Below are 18,211 nucleotides of genomic sequence, written 5' to 3'. Positions count from 1 at the left end.
AGAAAAAAATGAACAACGGAAATCAAATACAACGGCCATACCAAAAAAAAAAAAAAATCAAATACTGCGGATAATTTTGACAATAATTTTATACTTAGATTATAAAAAGATAGGATTTTGACAATAATTACTGCAGTCGAATGGGATTTTTTTTACAATAATTACTACCAGATTGATTTTATTACAATTTTGATTATAAGATTAACTCGCTCAATCATAGATTTTTTGTTGTTATTGAGCAACGGATAATTTTAATTCCGGCGAATGAAATAAAGATTTATACGGGGAAAGAGAATTAACTAGAAGAGAGAAAAATTATTAGATGCAATTGGTGATTGTAAGAAGGGACAGAACTGATAATGTTATAAAGAAACAATAATTATGTATCAACAATAATTACCCATTAAAACAAAGAAAAGAAAATTTACTTGGTTGAGTTGGTCTCAATGATTATATTAGCATTGAAATTTCGCAGAGACCAAATCTGTTATGAACCAATTATATCTCTAAAAGATTTGATTTTTTTGGAGAATCGATTGTCTTGGGTGTTATATATACTCCAACGGTAGTATTAAGAAACAACCACAGCTTCTTTCCTCGATCACTTTCTTTCATGCTTCGTAGGCTTTGATCGATCTCCTTTTTACCTTCTCATCTTCTCTCTTTCTCCTTCCTTCTGCCAGGTAATTTACAATTTATTATTATTGAATTGTTGTTTTTTATTTAGTTAAATACTATAGTCCAAGTTCTAAGCATGTCTAATTAACCATCTTTGTATTTTTTTTTCCTGTATTAACCCTCCAGTTCGTCTTGGGACAGGGATTTGACTAGGGGATGTAAGTAAAGTCTGACTAAAAATTGTTTCCGTCAAGGATGAAATTCGGATATTATTCTAACAATTTAATCTTAACTTCAGCATATTAAGCATATTAACCAGTTGTGTTTAATCATCTTTGTATATTATGTTCTTATTTTGAAGAAAATGGGTCGTGCAAGAATCAGCTTGAAACATATCTCAAATGAGAGATCTCGCAAGAAAACTTTCATGGAGAGAAGGAAAGTACTTATAAAAAAAATCTCTGAATTTTCCACCTTGTGTGGAGTTGAAGCATGCTTGATTGTGTATGATGATGGGAATGGTGACATTGAACCAGTGACTTGTCCCAAAGACCCTGTATTGGCACACTCCATACTTCAAAACTATGAGTTTCAAAAGAATCAGAGACCTCCCAAGAAGTTTGGTATTCAGGACTTTGTTGAGGATAGGAAGAACATCATTGAAGCTGAGATTTCCAAAGTGCATAAAGAGATCACCAACATCAAGTATCCAACTTCGGATCCAAGTTTCATAAACATGGAAGAGGATCAATTGAGGGCCTTCATTGCTCTGGTGGATGCTAAGATTAGGACCTGTGATCATTCTTTGAAAAACATGCATCAAAGTGAAGCCAACTTCATGCAAAACATGGCTTGGGGAAGTGCTTCCTCCTCCCATCCTACTCCTATGGAGCCACTTAATAATAATGGGAGGGTGGATGTTACAAACTCAATAGATCAGGTTTATGAAGCTATGCAACAAGTTGATGCTCCCTTTAGTTACATTCCAGACATGGTTCAGAAAAGTTTTAATTGCTTGCAAAACATCTCTCAAAGCCAACCCATACTTGATGTTGAGGATGAGATGGTAGGTTTTAGTAATAGAGTTGATGTGTCACTGGATACAACTAATCAAATTGCTGACTTGTTGGACTGGTTTGATGGACCTATTATTGGTTGGTCTGATCTTGTGGATTGGACTAGTCAACCTGATGAATCTCAGAATGAGCAACAAGGTGGAGGAGATTTGGATGGATTTCAAACAGAATGCTATAATCTGAATTTCTGAATGGCTAACTATGAGTTAACTTTGATTTTGATGCTCTTAGTATTTAGTTTAATGTGTAACTTTTAGCCATTTATGTGCTTGAAAGTGCTTTCAGCTGGAAATGTAGGTTTTATGTTGCTAGAAAGTGTAGGTTTGGGTATCATATATATTGTTTCAGAGTATTGTCTATTTTGCATATAATATTTATTTTGAATTCATTGTTCAAAGTTTGAATTTACACATATATGATAATTAATGTTTTGATAAAATCATCTTTAAGGTTACCTCTTTAGCTTGCTTAGTTTGTTGGATGATTCTATTGGCTATTGCTAATTGTGTGTTTGCTTTAGTTTTGGCAGCATTTTCTTTTCCCGGTTGATACCTTGTTCTGGTCTCCTTAACTCCTTAATTTTCTCTGGTAGTAGAATCTTATTTTCCATGGAAAACATTACGTTGGCAAAATAAATAAAAAATTAGCAAGACATGAGTTGTGTAGATGCTATATCTTTCCACTTTAGCATCTCATGTATAAATATTTGCTTGTAGAATAGTTTGTAAACATGCTGCCAATAACATTGCTTGTGTTTATCTGAATGAGTCTTAAGTTAGTTTGTGTTCAGTTTTGGTACACAAAGAAATGGACTCTGTTGACCCTGTTGACCCACAATTTCATTTTGTGCACTAGTTGTAGGCAAGTTGTTGTCAGCTGCTGTTAAGATGTGTTATGCACCACTTTGTGTTACACCATCTTGTTTGTGATACACCAAACTCTTGATGATTGATCTGATATGATATCGATTTTTGGGGAGGTTCAAAAGCACTTTTAAGCAACCAAGTTCATTATTTTGCTTCATACAAGATCATTACTAGTCAGTCTAGTCTGGTATTTCATTGTGTAGTTTAGGAGTAATTGTCAGTCACATAAGTCATTATCTGTGTTTGTAATCGAACCACCCATATGAACTAACTACGCATTGTAATGAAATTATTGAATATGCCAAACTGTATGTTTTTTTTTTATATATATATTATTTTCCTCCCTCTTCCTTTCTCTTTTCTATATTTTATTGCATTCTTTTTTTGTTTCCATGATATCCTTGTGTAAATTTAATGATCTGGATTTACAATAATGTTTGTGAGATGAATCTGGGTCGAAGTATGTTTTTCCATGTACTACATATTATATGTCCTTTTTAATTGACGAACCAAATGAATAGTTTGCTTTGACTCCTTGAGCACAACACATTTATCTTTATTTACTGGATTTTCTCTTTTTCCTGCATATTCAACATGATAATATTTTTTTCTCATTTCAAACTACCAAAAAGTTAAATGAGAAAATAATTTTTTTCTCTCAATAAATACCCAAAATATCCTTAAAATTAATAAATAGATTTTTTATTATAAATCAACAAATTAAGACAATAATATTTTTAAATATTACATTTTTCGATATTTTTTCATTTTTCATTTTTTGACTATTATCATAACTAACATTGTCTTTATACTTGCTACAAGAACAATGTTTGTTAACTACCATCCTAGTCACTGTTGTTTTAAAAAGTCTCATCACATTATACGTAATATATAATTACACTTTTTTTTATAAAAAAAAAAAAAGAGGCTTAGAAGTTTAACTTACAGGTTCAACAGAAAAAGAAACGAAAGATTGGTGGTTAAAAGAAAACATTTCAAATTGTAATCCTTCCTTTTTTTGTAATTTTTTTTACTTTATAAATATTTTTATTTTCAAACATTTACATATGGGTTCGTCATGAAAAAAACCAGTAAACTTTCAGCAATTTTTAATAAACTGCAATATGAATTTGCTGCTTAATAGTCACTTACACACAATAAGAGGTCACCTTAAGATGTTTTTTTAGTGAAAATTTTAATGATCATATGGGAAAGACTTAAAGTCCAACTTTGAACAATGAGATTGAATAGGAATATTATAGCAATATGAGATTGAATAGGAATATTTTGCAAGATAATGCCCAAGACTTACAGTACAACATAGATAATGCCCAAAAGTTTACTCAAAGTTAGCCCCATTCAGAAATTCACATTATAGCAATATGAGATTGAATAGGAATATTTTGCAAGATATTCATTAGGTCGATTAATCCAGTCCTCAAAGTCACCAAGTTGATTAGTTGAATCTAGTGGCACATCAACTTGGTTACTAAAATCTACCATCTCATTCTTATCATTAAATGACTTTAAATCTCCAAGTATGAGTTGGCTTTGATAGATGTTTCAATTGTTTATATATGGAGATTGGAAGTTTTTGAGGGAGGTTGAAAACTTGCCCCTTACATATTGGAAGTGTATAAGTTATATATATATCCCATAAAAAATTATTATACATGCTGAATTTGCTGACTTTTTTAAGAATTATATTGAAAGTGATACTTAACACGATTTACAATTAATTAATAGTATACAAATCTTCACATTGATAGCGCATAAAAATTAACGTCAAATTTCTAAATTCAAATTTGAATTATCATAACCTTTGTGTCACGGAAAAACGTTGGTTTTGCTGTCAAAAGAAAAACGTTGGCTTTAGCATTCCCTTCACTAATTTGTATCTTCTAGACCAAAATAAAATGTATGTGCATGCAATATCATGTCATAATACCATACATAGAAATTATGATTTTCCAAGCCGCACATAACTTCGTTACAAATATACACAATGCTAACTTTGGTCATCTGTGATCCACAGTTTTGATTTCAGTGGTAAACTTTTAAGTGCATCTTTGGAGATTACCTTGAACTTGAACTTAAGGAATCGTATGCAGTTAAGCACATTTCACAATAACGTTAGAACTCCTTATGGAACATTTGACTGTGCTCATCAACAATTCCACTGCATCCCTAAACTGTAAGGAAGTTTATCCCAGCAATGAAAGCTGGATGAATGAGATGGATGAATCAATCCATACCATAAAAGAGAAGATTGCAAAAATGTGTAATGCTCTCATATTACCTACAAACAAGCACAACACAGCCCTGGCATGGAGTAATCATTAGCAGTGTGATAGATTCTGCAAAAAATAGTGACCCTTTGGAGTTTGGAGGGGTTGATGTATTAGCCAGATTTCTGGATTACATCATTAGCAACTCACACTTTCCTAATGTCAGATGATTTAGTAAACATCATCCGGTACATGGGGGCCCCACGCTCTAAAACATGCCTTTCCCAATCTGACCTAACTCCAAATGGGTTTTCCTCAAGCCACTCACTTTGCCAATGCTCCAAATCGAGCTTACCCTTGCCATATCTAAAAAATTGTTCTTTCATTCTTATTGCCACAGCTTCTACATCGGATTGCAGAAAGATCTGGTCAATGTCAATAGTCTAAGTAAGCCTCAATAGTAACAAACTCAAAAGTATTCAAAGAATACAAGTGAAATCACCGCTGAGCACAATAAAGTGTCACTAAACAGGAAATATAATACTGAAAACAACTATTTTCTTGTACTGTTAGGTCCATGGCTTCCACTCAGATGTGATAAGCAATTGTGTTTTATAAGATTTGTTGAAAATCAGAATTAATATTCTGATTCTATTAATAATTACAGTTTATAGGGAAATTATCTTTGATTTAGAGGAAATAGAACATCCTCTATTTATGTATAATTAATGAAATAACCTATATAAATGTGCATCTGTTGTGTACTTTGACATACTCTGACACACGGTTTTCACTCAATTTTCCTGTTTTTCCCATTTTAACAAAATTAATGGAGGAGACCTGACTATAAAATGCATATTGATAAGAAATTGTTTTATAAGATACTCCAAAGCCTAATTACCTTCCCATTAGGTGCTAGAAGATCCACCACTGCTTCGATTAAAGATCTCTGCAGCATCCTCCATCTATGCTCAGGTTTATTGAAATCAGGGTTTGGACACTGCAGAAAAAAAAAAGAGCCAAAATAGAGATTCAGGCTAAGCAGTAGATGGAGAAAGGAAGAGAATTACAAATGTGATTACTCATTCTCATTAAATTCAGAGGCTCGTCTACCACAAGGAATAAGTTTGAAACCCCTACAACTTTTGTCCTTCCCATAAAATTTAGTTGTTATGGTGATAGCAAATTTGCTCAGAGGGTTAACCAATCATATACGAAGGCCACGACATCAAATAATGAACAACAGTCTATATTGTCAGAAGATATTAACAGGAAAAGGCAGAACCAGGCAATAAATAATTGTTTCTAGAAATTGGCTTTAGCAGTATTATTAGTAGAATGATCAGCAGATATAATTATTAGTAGAATGATCAGAAGATATAAGTACGGGTTCTTTCCCTTTAACTGGACCCCTCTCACCAAACAATGGAATAAAGTTTTGTGCTGTAGTTACACTAGAAATGTTTGAGTATGAAAATATGCACACAAAAAGGATCCTCAGCCTTAGTTTGCTGAGAGATGTATATATATGTGTGTGTGTGTGAGAGAGAGAGAGAGAGAGAATTAACAGATAGTACAAAAAATAGTTCATGATGAAGACTACAGCCTAGCCTATGGAGACAGATTACAGGACAGCTTCTATGAGCTTCTACAACAAGCTAGAAATATAAAACATTAATAAAACATGATTAAACAACAACTTTAACACTCCCCCTCAAGCTTGAGCATATAAATTGTGTGCTCCAAGCTTGGAACATATAAAGTGGATTTGGGGACCTCCCAAGGACTTGGTCAAGATGTCTGCAAGCTGGCTGTTGGAGCTAATAAATCCAGTACTGATTTATTTGGACTGCAGTTTTTCCCGAACAAAATGGCAATCAATCTCTATATGTTTAGTTTTCTCATGAAATACAGGATTAGAAGTGATGTGAAGAGCTTCCTGATCCTCAAAATACAACTTCATATGCTGAACATCACAAAATTTTAATTCTTGAAGAAGTTGTTTAATCCACACCAATTCACAAGTAACATGAGACATAGCTCTATATTCTGCTTCTGCACTTGATCGGGCAACAACACTCTATTTCTTGCTTTTCCAAGAGACAATATTTCCTCCAAAGGATACACAGTATCTAGTGGTGGATCGTTTGTCTATGGGACAACCTGCCCAATTGGCATCACAATACCCACAAATTTGGGTATTTCCATTATCTTTATACAATAATCCATGTCCTCGAGTCTTTTTGATGTATCTAAGAATGCAAATCACAGCATTCCAGTGGTCAATGTGAGGATCCTGCATAAATTGACTGACAACTCCGACTAAAAATGATAGATCAAGCCTTGTAATTGTGAGATAAATGAGTTTCCCAACCAGACTTCTATACCTCTCTAGATCTAGAAAAGGTTCACCTTGATCTGACATTAACTTCTGATTTGGATCCATAGGACTATCAATAGGCCTACAATTAGTCATACTTGTCTCTTCTAAAATGTCCAGAGCATATTTTCTCTGAAATGACAACACCCTCCTTTGATTGGGCCACTTCAATACCAAGAAAGTACTTTAGGCAGCCAAGGTCTTTGGTCTGAAAATGACTGAATAAGTGTTGCTTTAGTTGGGAAATTTTGACAGCATCATTCCCTATAATAACAAAGTCATCAACATAGACAATTAGATAAACACACTTCCTGGGAGAAGTATGACAATAAAAAATAAAACTTCACTTTGCTTCATTCCAAAATTCTGAACAATATGGCTAAATTTTCCAAACCAAGTACGTGGTGACTGCTTGAGTCCATAGAGAGGTCGATGCAATTTACACACCAAACCAGGCTCCCTCTGAGCTCCATATAGATTTCCTCCTCTAAATCATCATGAAGAAAGACATTTTTTATGTCTAATTGATAAAAAGGCCAATGACGAATAACTTCCATAGCTAAGAAAAGCCAAACAGTTGTGATCTTGGCCACAGGAGAGAAGGTGTCACAATAATCAAGGCCATAAATCTGAGTGTAGCCTTTGGCAACAAACCGAACCTTAGGTCCATGAACCTCATCATTAGGCCCGACTTTAACATCATAAACCCATTTGTAGTCAACTGTCTTCTTCTGAGGAGGAAGAGGAACTAATTCCCATGTGTCACTATTCTCAAGAGCCTGCATTTCAGCAATCATGGCTTGTCACCAACCAGGATGATCAAGTGCCTCTTGAACAAGAAACCATAACTCAACCGAGGCAGACCAAGATAGATAATTTTTCCAGTTGAGTTTTTGAGTAGTAATAGTGGGAGTTCCAGAGAGAGGAGGAGTAGAAGTGAGAATGGAATTCATAGATGTCATTTTGAGAATTCAAGGGCAAGTATCTAGTAACAGACGCGTAGCACAAAATCTAAGAAAACAAATATAGGCCAAGGGACGAGGGTGTACAAACCCATTGTCCAAACAGCACCAAAACGAAGATCTGAGGGCTGAAACAGAGAAGGGAGTGGCCGGTGACCAAAACCCAAGTGTCGCGTCAGAGTTTTGGTGACCAGAGACTGGCACGTGGGACGCATGTGATTGAGAATGATGTAAAAAATATAGGACTACATTGCTGAAGGATTTTAGAAAGGTGCTTAGTTTTTATTTCTCAGCCACTCAAAGCCTTTATATTAACACATATATATAGTACAGAGAAAGAGTGAGAGAGTGATCAAACTTCCCACACACTAAACCTAACGCTTAACATACACTCAATCTCACACATACACTCAACACTTTTTCCTACACAGCTATCTACATACAGCTGTCTACAATATAATACTTTAACACTCCCCCTCAAGCTGGAGCATAAATTAAATGCTCCAAGCTTGGAACATGAGTTGAAGCATCTCAAGCTGCACCACCAAACTGGAAAGGACTGCCTCCTGATGGAGTTGATGCTCCCAAATACAAAATTTGATTGAACTGGGGCAGGTTGCTGACTTGTGTGGAGGTAGAGGTTGCTGCTGCCGGAGTAAATGAGAATTGAGGAGTTGATGCACTGGAGACCTGGCAGAAGTAACAGATGCAGTGGATGACGATGATGTACTAAATGTGGAGCCAAATGTAGACTTGGTGAACTGCCAACTAAAGTAGAACTTGGACCACATTGGAGCTAACAGATTAGACCGGCGAAGAGGGAGCAGAGGTGCCAAGTTCAAAAGATGTGGTAGGACTTGAAGAAGGAAACAACGAATTCCCAGAAACAAAAGCTGCTGCAGGACTAGACTTCAAAATGATTAGTACTGATTAGGAGACAACACACTCCCCCTCACGAGATGGAAGGTGGAGTCAACATTTTCAGCTTGGGATGAACAATATAAGTAGAAAAATAGACAATGAAACATGCCAGAAATACATTGGCAACAAATTGAAAATGACTGAAAAACATTCAAGGACAATTGGAATATGCTGAATCATTAAGGAGAAGCCACAACACAATGCTTAACCACTTAACAGAAGCAAACACACTTAACCACCTAAAAGGTAGAAGCTAACCAAAGCTTAACCATCAAGAGCAGAAGCTAAACATGGTGCTTAACCACTCAAGACAGAAGCAAAACACAGTTTTTGAATGCTTAACCACCATAAAGGCAGAAGCAACACATCAATGTTTAACCATCCATGGTAGAAGCTTGACATCAATGCTTAACCACCATGGATAGAAACTTAAATGACTTTTTTTTTTAATAGTAGAGGTTCTTGACCAGATTGAACCCCAGGGACAGCAATTGCTTCAAGGACAGAGACAAGGAAGAAGTTGCTGGACAATTGGATCAACAAATGACCTATAGTAGGGTTCTTGACCAGATCGAACCCTGAGGACAGCGATATTAAACAGCAGACCACACAACAGATTAATAGAAGGATAGGAGACAATGGAGCTGCACAACAAAGGGTTAAGAGAGACAAATGAGGAGGGAATAACCTCAAACACCTTGAAAGCATGGTAGAAACTCCAAACCCAAACTGAACAAACTCAAATTTTCCTTCAAAGAGGAATATACACAAAAACCTTGTGAGCACTTCTGGCCAAACTAAAAGAAAACTTTAAAACAGTAGCATCCCTACCAATCTTTCTTCAAAAGTTCAATGGAAGATGTCCAAGAAACAGAAAGAACAAGGCCTGAAGTTGACACTTTTCAGAACCAGAACACAATGGAACTTGGAAGGCAACTGGAAGGGGAGCCTTGACAACATACAAAAACATACCAAACTTAGCAACTGCTTTTGAGGAAGGACTTCAAGCCAAAGCAATGGGTACCCTCTGGCTTGGTAACAATGTTGCTGTTTGTAACACAAGAGAGAGCTGCCCAGCAGAGACAATGGCTGACAGCAGAGAAGGAGAACACAGGACTGGCGGAGGTCATTTTTGATCAAAAAGACGAAGCCCTAACGGAGAACGAGAAGGGAACGCAAGAGCTGGACAGCAAAGGCTGAAATAAGGGCTGAAACATGCCTAGAAAAGGACGAGACGTTTGAAACTGGTCCGGCAAGTTTCCGGTGGCTGGAGGGCGGCGCGTGGACTTCACGCGCCGGAACTAGCGAGAGATGGTGATGGCGCGTGGTGGCGCGACTTCCAGGGGTGGGTCGCACTTTTCAAGGCAAACCTAACCCTAGTCTCGCCGGAGAAAGTGGCGGTCAGAGATGACGGCGGCCGGCGACTGATGGTGGCGACGGCGGCAGACAGCGGCAGCGGACAGACAGAACGGGATCGTACCCGCTCTGATACCATGTAAAAAATATAGGACTACATTGCTGAAGGATTTTAGAAAGGTGCTTAGTTTTTATTTCTCAGCCACTCAAAGCCTTTATATTAACATATATATATATATAGTACAGAGAAAGAGTGAGAGAGTGATCAAACTTCCCACACACTTAACCTAAAGCTTAACATACACTCAACCTCACACATACACTCAACACTTTTTCCTACACAGCTGTCTACATACAACTGTCTACAATATAATACTTTAACAAATGACATGTGTAGCAGTGGCACGTGGGAGCGCGTGTTGAGGTTTCTGACTTCAAAACCTTCGGGGTTGGGACGCGTTGAAAGAGACGACCCAGATCTAGGTAGCGTTGGAGATAGGTCCAGTGGCGGACGGTGGCACCGACGACAGTGGTTGGTGGTGGATGATGGCACTGGTGACGGTGACCGATGATATATATATATATAGTACAAAATAGTTCATGATAAAGGCTACAGCCTAGCCTATGGTGATAGATTACAGGACAGCTTCTACAACAAGCTAGAAATATAAAACATTATTAAACAACAACTTTAACAGTTACTTTACTATTTTGCAAGTTAGCGATCAACACAACTCAAATAGAAGACACTTCAGTCTAATATACAGGGAAGGGATTATCAAAGCTTTCATGAATGCCAATCATGCCAGAAACTTCTTGTGATGGTTGTGAGAAAAATGCGAGTAGCAAACACTTAAGTTAGGTGGCATCAGAAAATTGGAACCAATGGCAGCAGCATCACTATAGTAGCTTGCTGTATGCTAATGAGCTCGTTGTGCCAAAGAAATTGCTTATTGGTGAAATAGTAGAGTGTATAAATATATCACAAGATGAATGATGCCTCAAAAGGTGGTCACTACTCACTAGTAGCAGGGTTAGTAGCATGCTGCAAATACATTCATTGGTGCAACGATGGAAGTGGCATCAACAGGGGTGTGCACATTGAAGCATCAATAGCACAGAAAGACCCACAACAGTCAAAATCTAATGTTATAATTCAAAATATAACAAAATTTAATATTGACCTGTATTGAGACAAGAACTAACTCTCCTGGATAAGAAGAAACAATAGAGTGAAATGTTGATGTTGCATTAGTAGCGATAAAGTACCTAAAATGGAGAAAACAGGAAACCAAAGCTTAGAAAGTTAAACAGAAGAATAAAATTTCAACTGTGAAGGAACTAAAAAAATTAGTGACATGATCATGATTGAATGTGTCGTTATAATAAGTCCAGAATGTTCTTGTGCCCTTCCTGGATGTTTAACCAAGATAAAATTCCAATTCATTGAATCCAATAAAAAACAAAGAAGATGCCTCATCTATTTGTACTATGAAAGCAACACAATTACCCATTCTTTATGCCAAATTGATGAATAGAATCCAGACAGCGCAAAACAAGCTGAAAAAGATGTTAACAGGTAAAAGGGAAAATAATAAATAAAGAAGCATAGTAATATGGTATGGCAAAAAATAAAAAGTCAGGGTAGAAGGGAGGGGAGGATATAACAAGTAGAGAACCTTTTCATTGATCTCCAAACCAAGGAAGTTTAAATCTTGCTTCCTTCTAGCCATTTCAAGAAGAAAGAGCCCATTGCCTGTAATTTAGAGCATATGTCATGGAAAAAACAGTAACAGAAGTTCTATTTATTTTACTCTGCTGAGTCCCTTGCTCCCTCTTCTTCTATAACAGAATTTGGGAATGTTATACAACAATTTTATGGTTAAAAGAAAATATATGTAATGACAATATGTTCACATCAACTGTTAATGTATTTTATAGTACTTGAGAACTAACAAATATGTTTCTAGTCAGAAAATTTTATAAGATGCACACATGCATGCATAGTCACAGTGAAAATTAATTTAAAAAGAAAATATACCACTTCCTATATCAACAACCAGAGATTGAGCTGGGTCAGAGTAAATGCTGTTCCAGTTGATTTCAAAAGGGTATCCCTGCAAAATGTAACTACCATAAGCAGTAACAATATCATTGATGCAGAATGTTTTCACACTTTACGTTGCTTAAAGCAAGATCAGATTTATCAGCACGATTAAAATGGAATACTAGAATCAACTGTTTACAACAACAACAAAAAAAGAGAAATACAAAAACAAAAGAAAACAAAGCATAATAATATTGTATTTACTTGGAATCTAAGGCGCACCCAATAAACTGAATATAATCTCAAGAAACTGAGTCATCTCCAGAATTCTAATGGCAAAATCAATACAATTCAAGCATAAGAGGCACACAAGATAGTTTTGAAAATTAATGTTTTGAGAGTATACCGCTTTTCTCTCCTGAAATATATAGTTGAAGAGCAGTGTAAAGAAATAGAGTTTATTAAGGCATACCCTGTCAACAGCCATAACACCAGGCAGCTTTCTTCCTTTGAGAAATTCCCATAGAACTGAAGCATTCTCAACCATATTTATCAAGGACAATGAACTTTTTTCCTGTCTCACCAGTTTGCTTGCCATAGTCCCAACAACGGTTATTTCACAGCTGTTTTGGCTTAGTTGTTCAAGTATTCTTGTCAATTTAGATGCCCCATAGGTGTATTTACTTGAATCAGTAAATTTCACAGGACCAATCCAAATTATTTTCTGTAATGGATTCACAGGAAAAAGTTACGAGATGCCTTTGTTACATTTCAAAATGGATGGATAATCCATTTTCTTAAAATGAAAAAAAAAACCGTTATCCAAACCAATATCTAGAGCCATTGCATGATGTGATTACATGTGCAAATTTGAACTAAAATTAGCAGAGATAAGATGCAGGCGTGAAATGCCCATCTTAAAAGATTCCCTAGAACACAAATGATAAATCAACCCAAATGTCGATAGTTATCTGAAGATACTTGAATACATATTAAGAAAATAAACCAACTGTAGCTCATGCTTGATGTCTAGTCTAGGTATAAATAAATTGCTACTGTACCTTACAATTTGTAAGCATAGAACAAATTTCTTCCAATGATGCAGGTCCAAGGTCAACAGGCACCCAACCTAATCAAAATCAAATTTGGATCAATTTTATTTACTGAATAAAGAAAATCTCTGATTGAATATCCAAGTAGCACAACCCCATTATCAATTTGAAGAAAAGCTCACCATCCGAAATTTCATGAGAAGGAAATACTTGCAATTGCGTTGGATCACATTTTTTTCTGCACCAAAAATCTTTTGGGTACAGAATCTGCACATTTCTATCTCGAGCAAGTCTCACTATATCTAGAGCTTCATTAAATGCCTTATGGTCCACTAAATTACGAGGAACAGATACTCCTAATGCATGCATTACTTGAAATGACATCATTCCCACAAATACAAACCCTTGACATCTGGAAGCTAAAAACTGAAAGGAAGCTGCTTTATCATAGAGATTACCCCCTCCAAGCTGGATTGCAAGAAAAACAATCAGTGAACAAATTTATCAATAAAAGAACATGAGCCTTTCTTGAATGGAAAATTATTTATTATATCTAATGCTATAGTAGCAGAGTAGACATACAATTGCTACATATGGCTTCCTGCTTTCCTCTGCAAGATTCTTCAGCAGACAAAGCCTCTCCTCAAAGTGAAAACCAGCTATACAGACATAGCAGAAACGGGTGACACCAACAGTAGATGCTAGAACTTTATGAGAGTTGGAGAAGGAGTCATTGACAAAAATATCAACTCCTGACGATAATACTCTAGCAAACTCCAAACTATTAGCAACTTCCTCTTTGATATTAGAAAGATTCTCAAGAAGAAGGATATTCTCTTTCTCAAGGCCATTAGTCTTTGATAGCTTGTTAAAAGAACTTCCATGAAGTGGAACAACTTGTATTTGAAGAACTTCTGATACGAAATCTATAGCATAGAGATTATCAATTATCCAACATGTAAGCTTCCTTACATAAAATAAGTCATTTGTTAATTCCATTGCCCACATTGATTACATTTTTTATTTAAATAAATTTTTTCTGTCTTTCCTTCTCTTAATAAACTAGTGTTGCTATAAACAGTTCATATAATGGCATAATAGCCGAACTTCACCATGGCAACTGGAAACTAAAAACAAGGGTTAAACAAAAAGCCTTTAAGAAAGTACCTGCGACTGACTCTATGTGAAATTCTGGAGTATTCATATTCCAATCACTGACCAAGATGACATTTGCTCCAGCTTCATGTAAATATTTAATCGTATATGTTGCATTATAAACTGATTGATTCTTCTTGTCACACTCTCGCCTGAGCAATATGTTAGAATCAAATCTGACCATGACAACTTTTCCAAAAAGCTCCTCCCTAGGAAATTCTCTAAGAGTTCGTATATGAGGAATACCATTCAACTCTCCACCATTACTAAAGTAAATCTAACAGTAAAACCATAAAATTTAGAGCCAAAACAAAATAAACAATCAATAGCACCTTTCATGAAAGAATATGACAGCCAGGCTTAGCCCACAATGACAATCTTTGAGACTTTTACATTACATAAATTCTAACTGGTTATACTATATGACATCAATATGATTTATGTCATTGACTCTTTATTTTCAGAATTAGGACAAAAATTACAAAACTCATACCACACAGAAAGAAAGGAAAAACTTGAGATACAAATAACTGAAACATATTTAGTACTAAATTAATGCAATAACCATTAAGCATGATTTTTTATGTATATAATATCAATCTTGGGCAGACACCCCGCCTAAGCTTTTGGAATATTTAGTTCTTGTGGTATCCAAAACTTTGCAAGTAACAATGACTTAGGAACTCATTCCTTGTAACCCTTGTCCTTCATAATTAGAGTTTCAACGCAGGGTATGATAGGCTGTGCTTTGTTTGCACTTCTCGTCCAAACTCCAGAGGACTTTCACACAAGGGGTCATGTTAGATATTAGATCCAATGCCTTAAGCTTTGAACAATTATTAGTCCATGACAGAGTATGGACGATGATCTTGGGGTCAGGAGTTAGATACTACACAACCTTGCCCTTCAAAATTGAGTGTAATTTCAACACAAGGTATCATGGGCTTGTGTTTATACATTTAGAACAGTTGGTAAGAAAGAGAAAAAATACATCTGAGTGACAAAAAAGAATCCTAAAGTTGCTCAGAAACACAAAAAATCTGTCCATTTTCTTTCATATCATTCATAGAAATCCAACAACCATGATTAGAGCACCAAAGAGAAGACATAATAATGCCCATTAGCTAGTGCCTCCAGAACTTATGCATTTACTTTCTCTCTTTCTTTCTGACTTTCAACCTTTCATTCCCTTCCTACATAGTTATATCAGTTATCAAAGTGAAGAAAATGCTGGCATTTCCTCTAGAAGTATACTTATTGTGTTAAATTTCAAACATTTGATCAGCTACATTATAACATACTGAATCCTAGAATGGTGTGAAATATCAGATTCATAACAAACAATTGTGACACAAAAGGGACCTAGAAAGTATATTACCTCATGGTTAACTGAGGTTGCAACATGATTTGCTAACTGCCCACTGCCTGTCATAAAATAACATCAAATAAAAAACAGTAATAGAAAACAGAAAACAAATTAATTTACTTTTTTGGAAAAAGTTTCGTTAAGTAAAACAACCTTGCCAAGCCAGTGGGGCACCATTATACTTATGAAACTTGCCAAGATTTCCAGTATGAGAACATGTTTTTTGCTTAAACAACTTGGGGAAGTCATTGGGATATAATTTGTTTAAGAAGACAGTTCCGTGGAGAAGATTCACAAGGTGGCCCATCATCAATTTCCCAAGATTGAAGCTGCAAGTTGTAAGAGCAAGCAAACAACCAATGAAAATTGAGTAAAAGAGAAGAGAATAATAAGAATAAGAGATGGTACAATACATCATCCACTAACTCTCAGAAGCATTTTACAGACACACTCACGCAACTATTGAGTTGAAAAATTAATACAATCAGCATTTGGTCACAATGAACTTATAAAATAAAATAAAAAATATATTTATAAAAACTATTCCACATTTGAGTAAATATTCCTTGTTAATAACGAACCAAATGAAAATCTGTGTTGTGGGTTTAAGATAGTTTTCAATCTTTCCAACGTTGTTGTTTGTTTCTCTTATATAGTTACCATTACCACTGAACAACACAAACAAGAAGCGAGACACTGATGAAAGTGTGTGTTAGAGGAGAAAATCACCTTCGAAAGAAACTGCACTGTCTCGTTTCCGCTGTCGCCGAGAGAACGGTGATTAAAATGAGATGATACCACTTCAGACTGTCGTTTTGGTTTTAATCAAGTTTGCTCCTTTCGAAAACTAAATAAATCAAGTTAGCTGAACAGAAATAATAAAATTTAATGCACTTTTGTTTAAAGATAAATGCTTATCAGTGTAATTTTTTTAATCTATGAAATCGAATTGAAGTTATTTTTAAATTATCTGAGTTTGACTTATTAATTGTTCATTAAACTCATTTGTGTAATTAAATAAATTAAACTCAAATTTGATTATTCAAATAAATTATGTTCAAATTTTTTAAAAAAATAAGATTTTTTTTTATCAAATCATTGGTTGTTCTCACAAAATATTTTTTATTATCCTTGAATTCCAACTAAAAATTCCTTTCCACGTTCATTAAGTATGTATTTAAATTGGTAATGAGTTGAACTCATCATGATATTTGAAAGCAACATATAGTTATTTTTGTGTTGAAGTCACCATGATTTTTATAATATTGAAATGTTAAAGCAAAAACATATTACAAATAATAAAAATAATTAAATTAGAAATATTTAATTATATGATATGTATAATTAATTATATTTGATTATAGTAATTAATTATTATGTAATTATTTAAATAAATATATCATAAAATATAATTTCTATCAAAAAGTTCACCACTTGAACCAAAGAGTTCCATAAAGGAATCCGATCTACAGATTTCTTTGATTAAAATAGTTTGACTTATTACCTTCCCTGTATAGCTAGATAAAAGCCTCAAAATCTCCATTTTGTTTCTAAAAAATGGAGACAGCTGCATAGTATTCTAATTTTATTGGATTAATAGTAAGAAGCTAGGACAACTAATTTCTTTCATAGTTAAAGCTTCTGCATTAGGATGTCCACGATTTGAATTTTATAGCAAGTACTATATCATGTGTCTGAAAATACATGAGCAAGTTTTTTAACTATCATTAATGCAAAAATAATTAAATTATATAATATGTATAATATGGGTGCGATGTCGTGTTGTTTTCTAAGATATATACAAATTTGAATTGTATTTGCTATTACCCAAATATTTTTATCATATTGTTATCTTTTTACTGACAATAAAACATATTTTAACTTTTTAAACAATATATTCACCACCTAAACATTGATTTCTTTAACAACAAACATTAATAAATTGAATATGTATTTTATTATTTACTTATTTACAAAATGTGCAAAAGCAACCGAGTTACCGGTGCAAAGACACGGGTTTTATACTAGCTTTTAGCTATTTGTTGCTTCCAAATATAATAGTGAGTTCAACTTGTAACATTAAAAAAAAATCAATTATAGGAATTTAGAAATATTACTATTAGAAATAATAATGATAGCTTAGCAAGGAGTTAATTAAATTAATAGAGTTATAATAGATTATGA

The 18,211-nt window shown here is 34.7% G+C and overlaps 2 protein-coding genes across 10 annotated transcripts; one reads left to right on the top strand and one right to left on the bottom strand.

The window, feature by feature from the left end:
• The first annotated feature begins 348 nt into the window (after positions 1–348).
• LOC114380910 (MADS-box transcription factor PHERES 2-like) lies at positions 349–2,156 on the top strand. Of its 3 annotated transcripts, XM_028340028.1 has the most exons (3): positions 349–683; positions 805–836; positions 980–2,156. In XM_028340028.1, exon 3 carries the CDS (start codon positions 983–985, stop codon positions 1,883–1,885), a length of 903 nt encoding a protein of 300 aa, XP_028195829.1. In that variant the 5' UTR covers positions 349–683; positions 805–836; positions 980–982; the 3' UTR covers positions 1,886–2,156. The 3 variants fall into 3 exon arrangements, with proteins under 3 accessions (XP_028195829.1, XP_028195831.1, XP_028195830.1); XM_028340030.1 differs by lacking the exon at positions 805–836; XM_028340029.1 differs by lacking the exon at positions 349–683 and having other exon boundaries at positions 698–836.
• A 2,248-nt stretch (positions 2,157–4,404) lies between these two features.
• On the bottom strand, positions 4,405–16,867 carry LOC114382571 (phosphoglycerate kinase-like). 7 transcript variants are annotated; one of them, XR_003660267.1, is made up of 15 exons: positions 16,757–16,867; positions 16,181–16,356; positions 16,040–16,086; positions 14,674–14,938; positions 14,089–14,432; positions 13,689–13,974; positions 13,516–13,583; positions 12,927–13,178; positions 12,449–12,524; positions 12,087–12,163; positions 11,918–11,967; positions 11,592–11,676; positions 5,690–5,788; positions 4,860–5,213; positions 4,405–4,782 (listed from the first exon to the last, which is right to left on the bottom strand). XR_003660267.1 is itself a non-coding variant. In XM_028342082.1 (14 exons), the coding sequence occupies exons 2-14, from the start codon at positions 16,335–16,337 to the stop codon at positions 4,995–4,997; spliced, it is 2,025 nt and encodes a 674-aa protein (XP_028197883.1). In that variant the 5' UTR covers positions 16,338–16,356; positions 16,757–16,867; the 3' UTR covers positions 4,405–4,994. The 7 variants fall into 7 exon arrangements, 5 of the variants coding, with proteins under 5 accessions (XP_028197883.1, XP_028197886.1, XP_028197884.1 ...); XR_003660268.1 differs by having other exon boundaries at positions 4,405–4,752; XM_028342082.1 differs by having other exon boundaries at positions 4,405–5,213.
• Between the last annotated feature and the right edge of the window lie 1,344 nt (positions 16,868–18,211).

The sequence above is a fragment of the Glycine soja genome, chromosome 13 (assembly GCF_004193775.1).
Source record: "Glycine soja cultivar W05 chromosome 13, ASM419377v2, whole genome shotgun sequence".
NCBI classification, from domain to species: domain Eukaryota; kingdom Viridiplantae; phylum Streptophyta; class Magnoliopsida; order Fabales; family Fabaceae; genus Glycine; species Glycine soja.
This window is presented reverse-complemented; position numbering and strand designations above follow the sequence as displayed.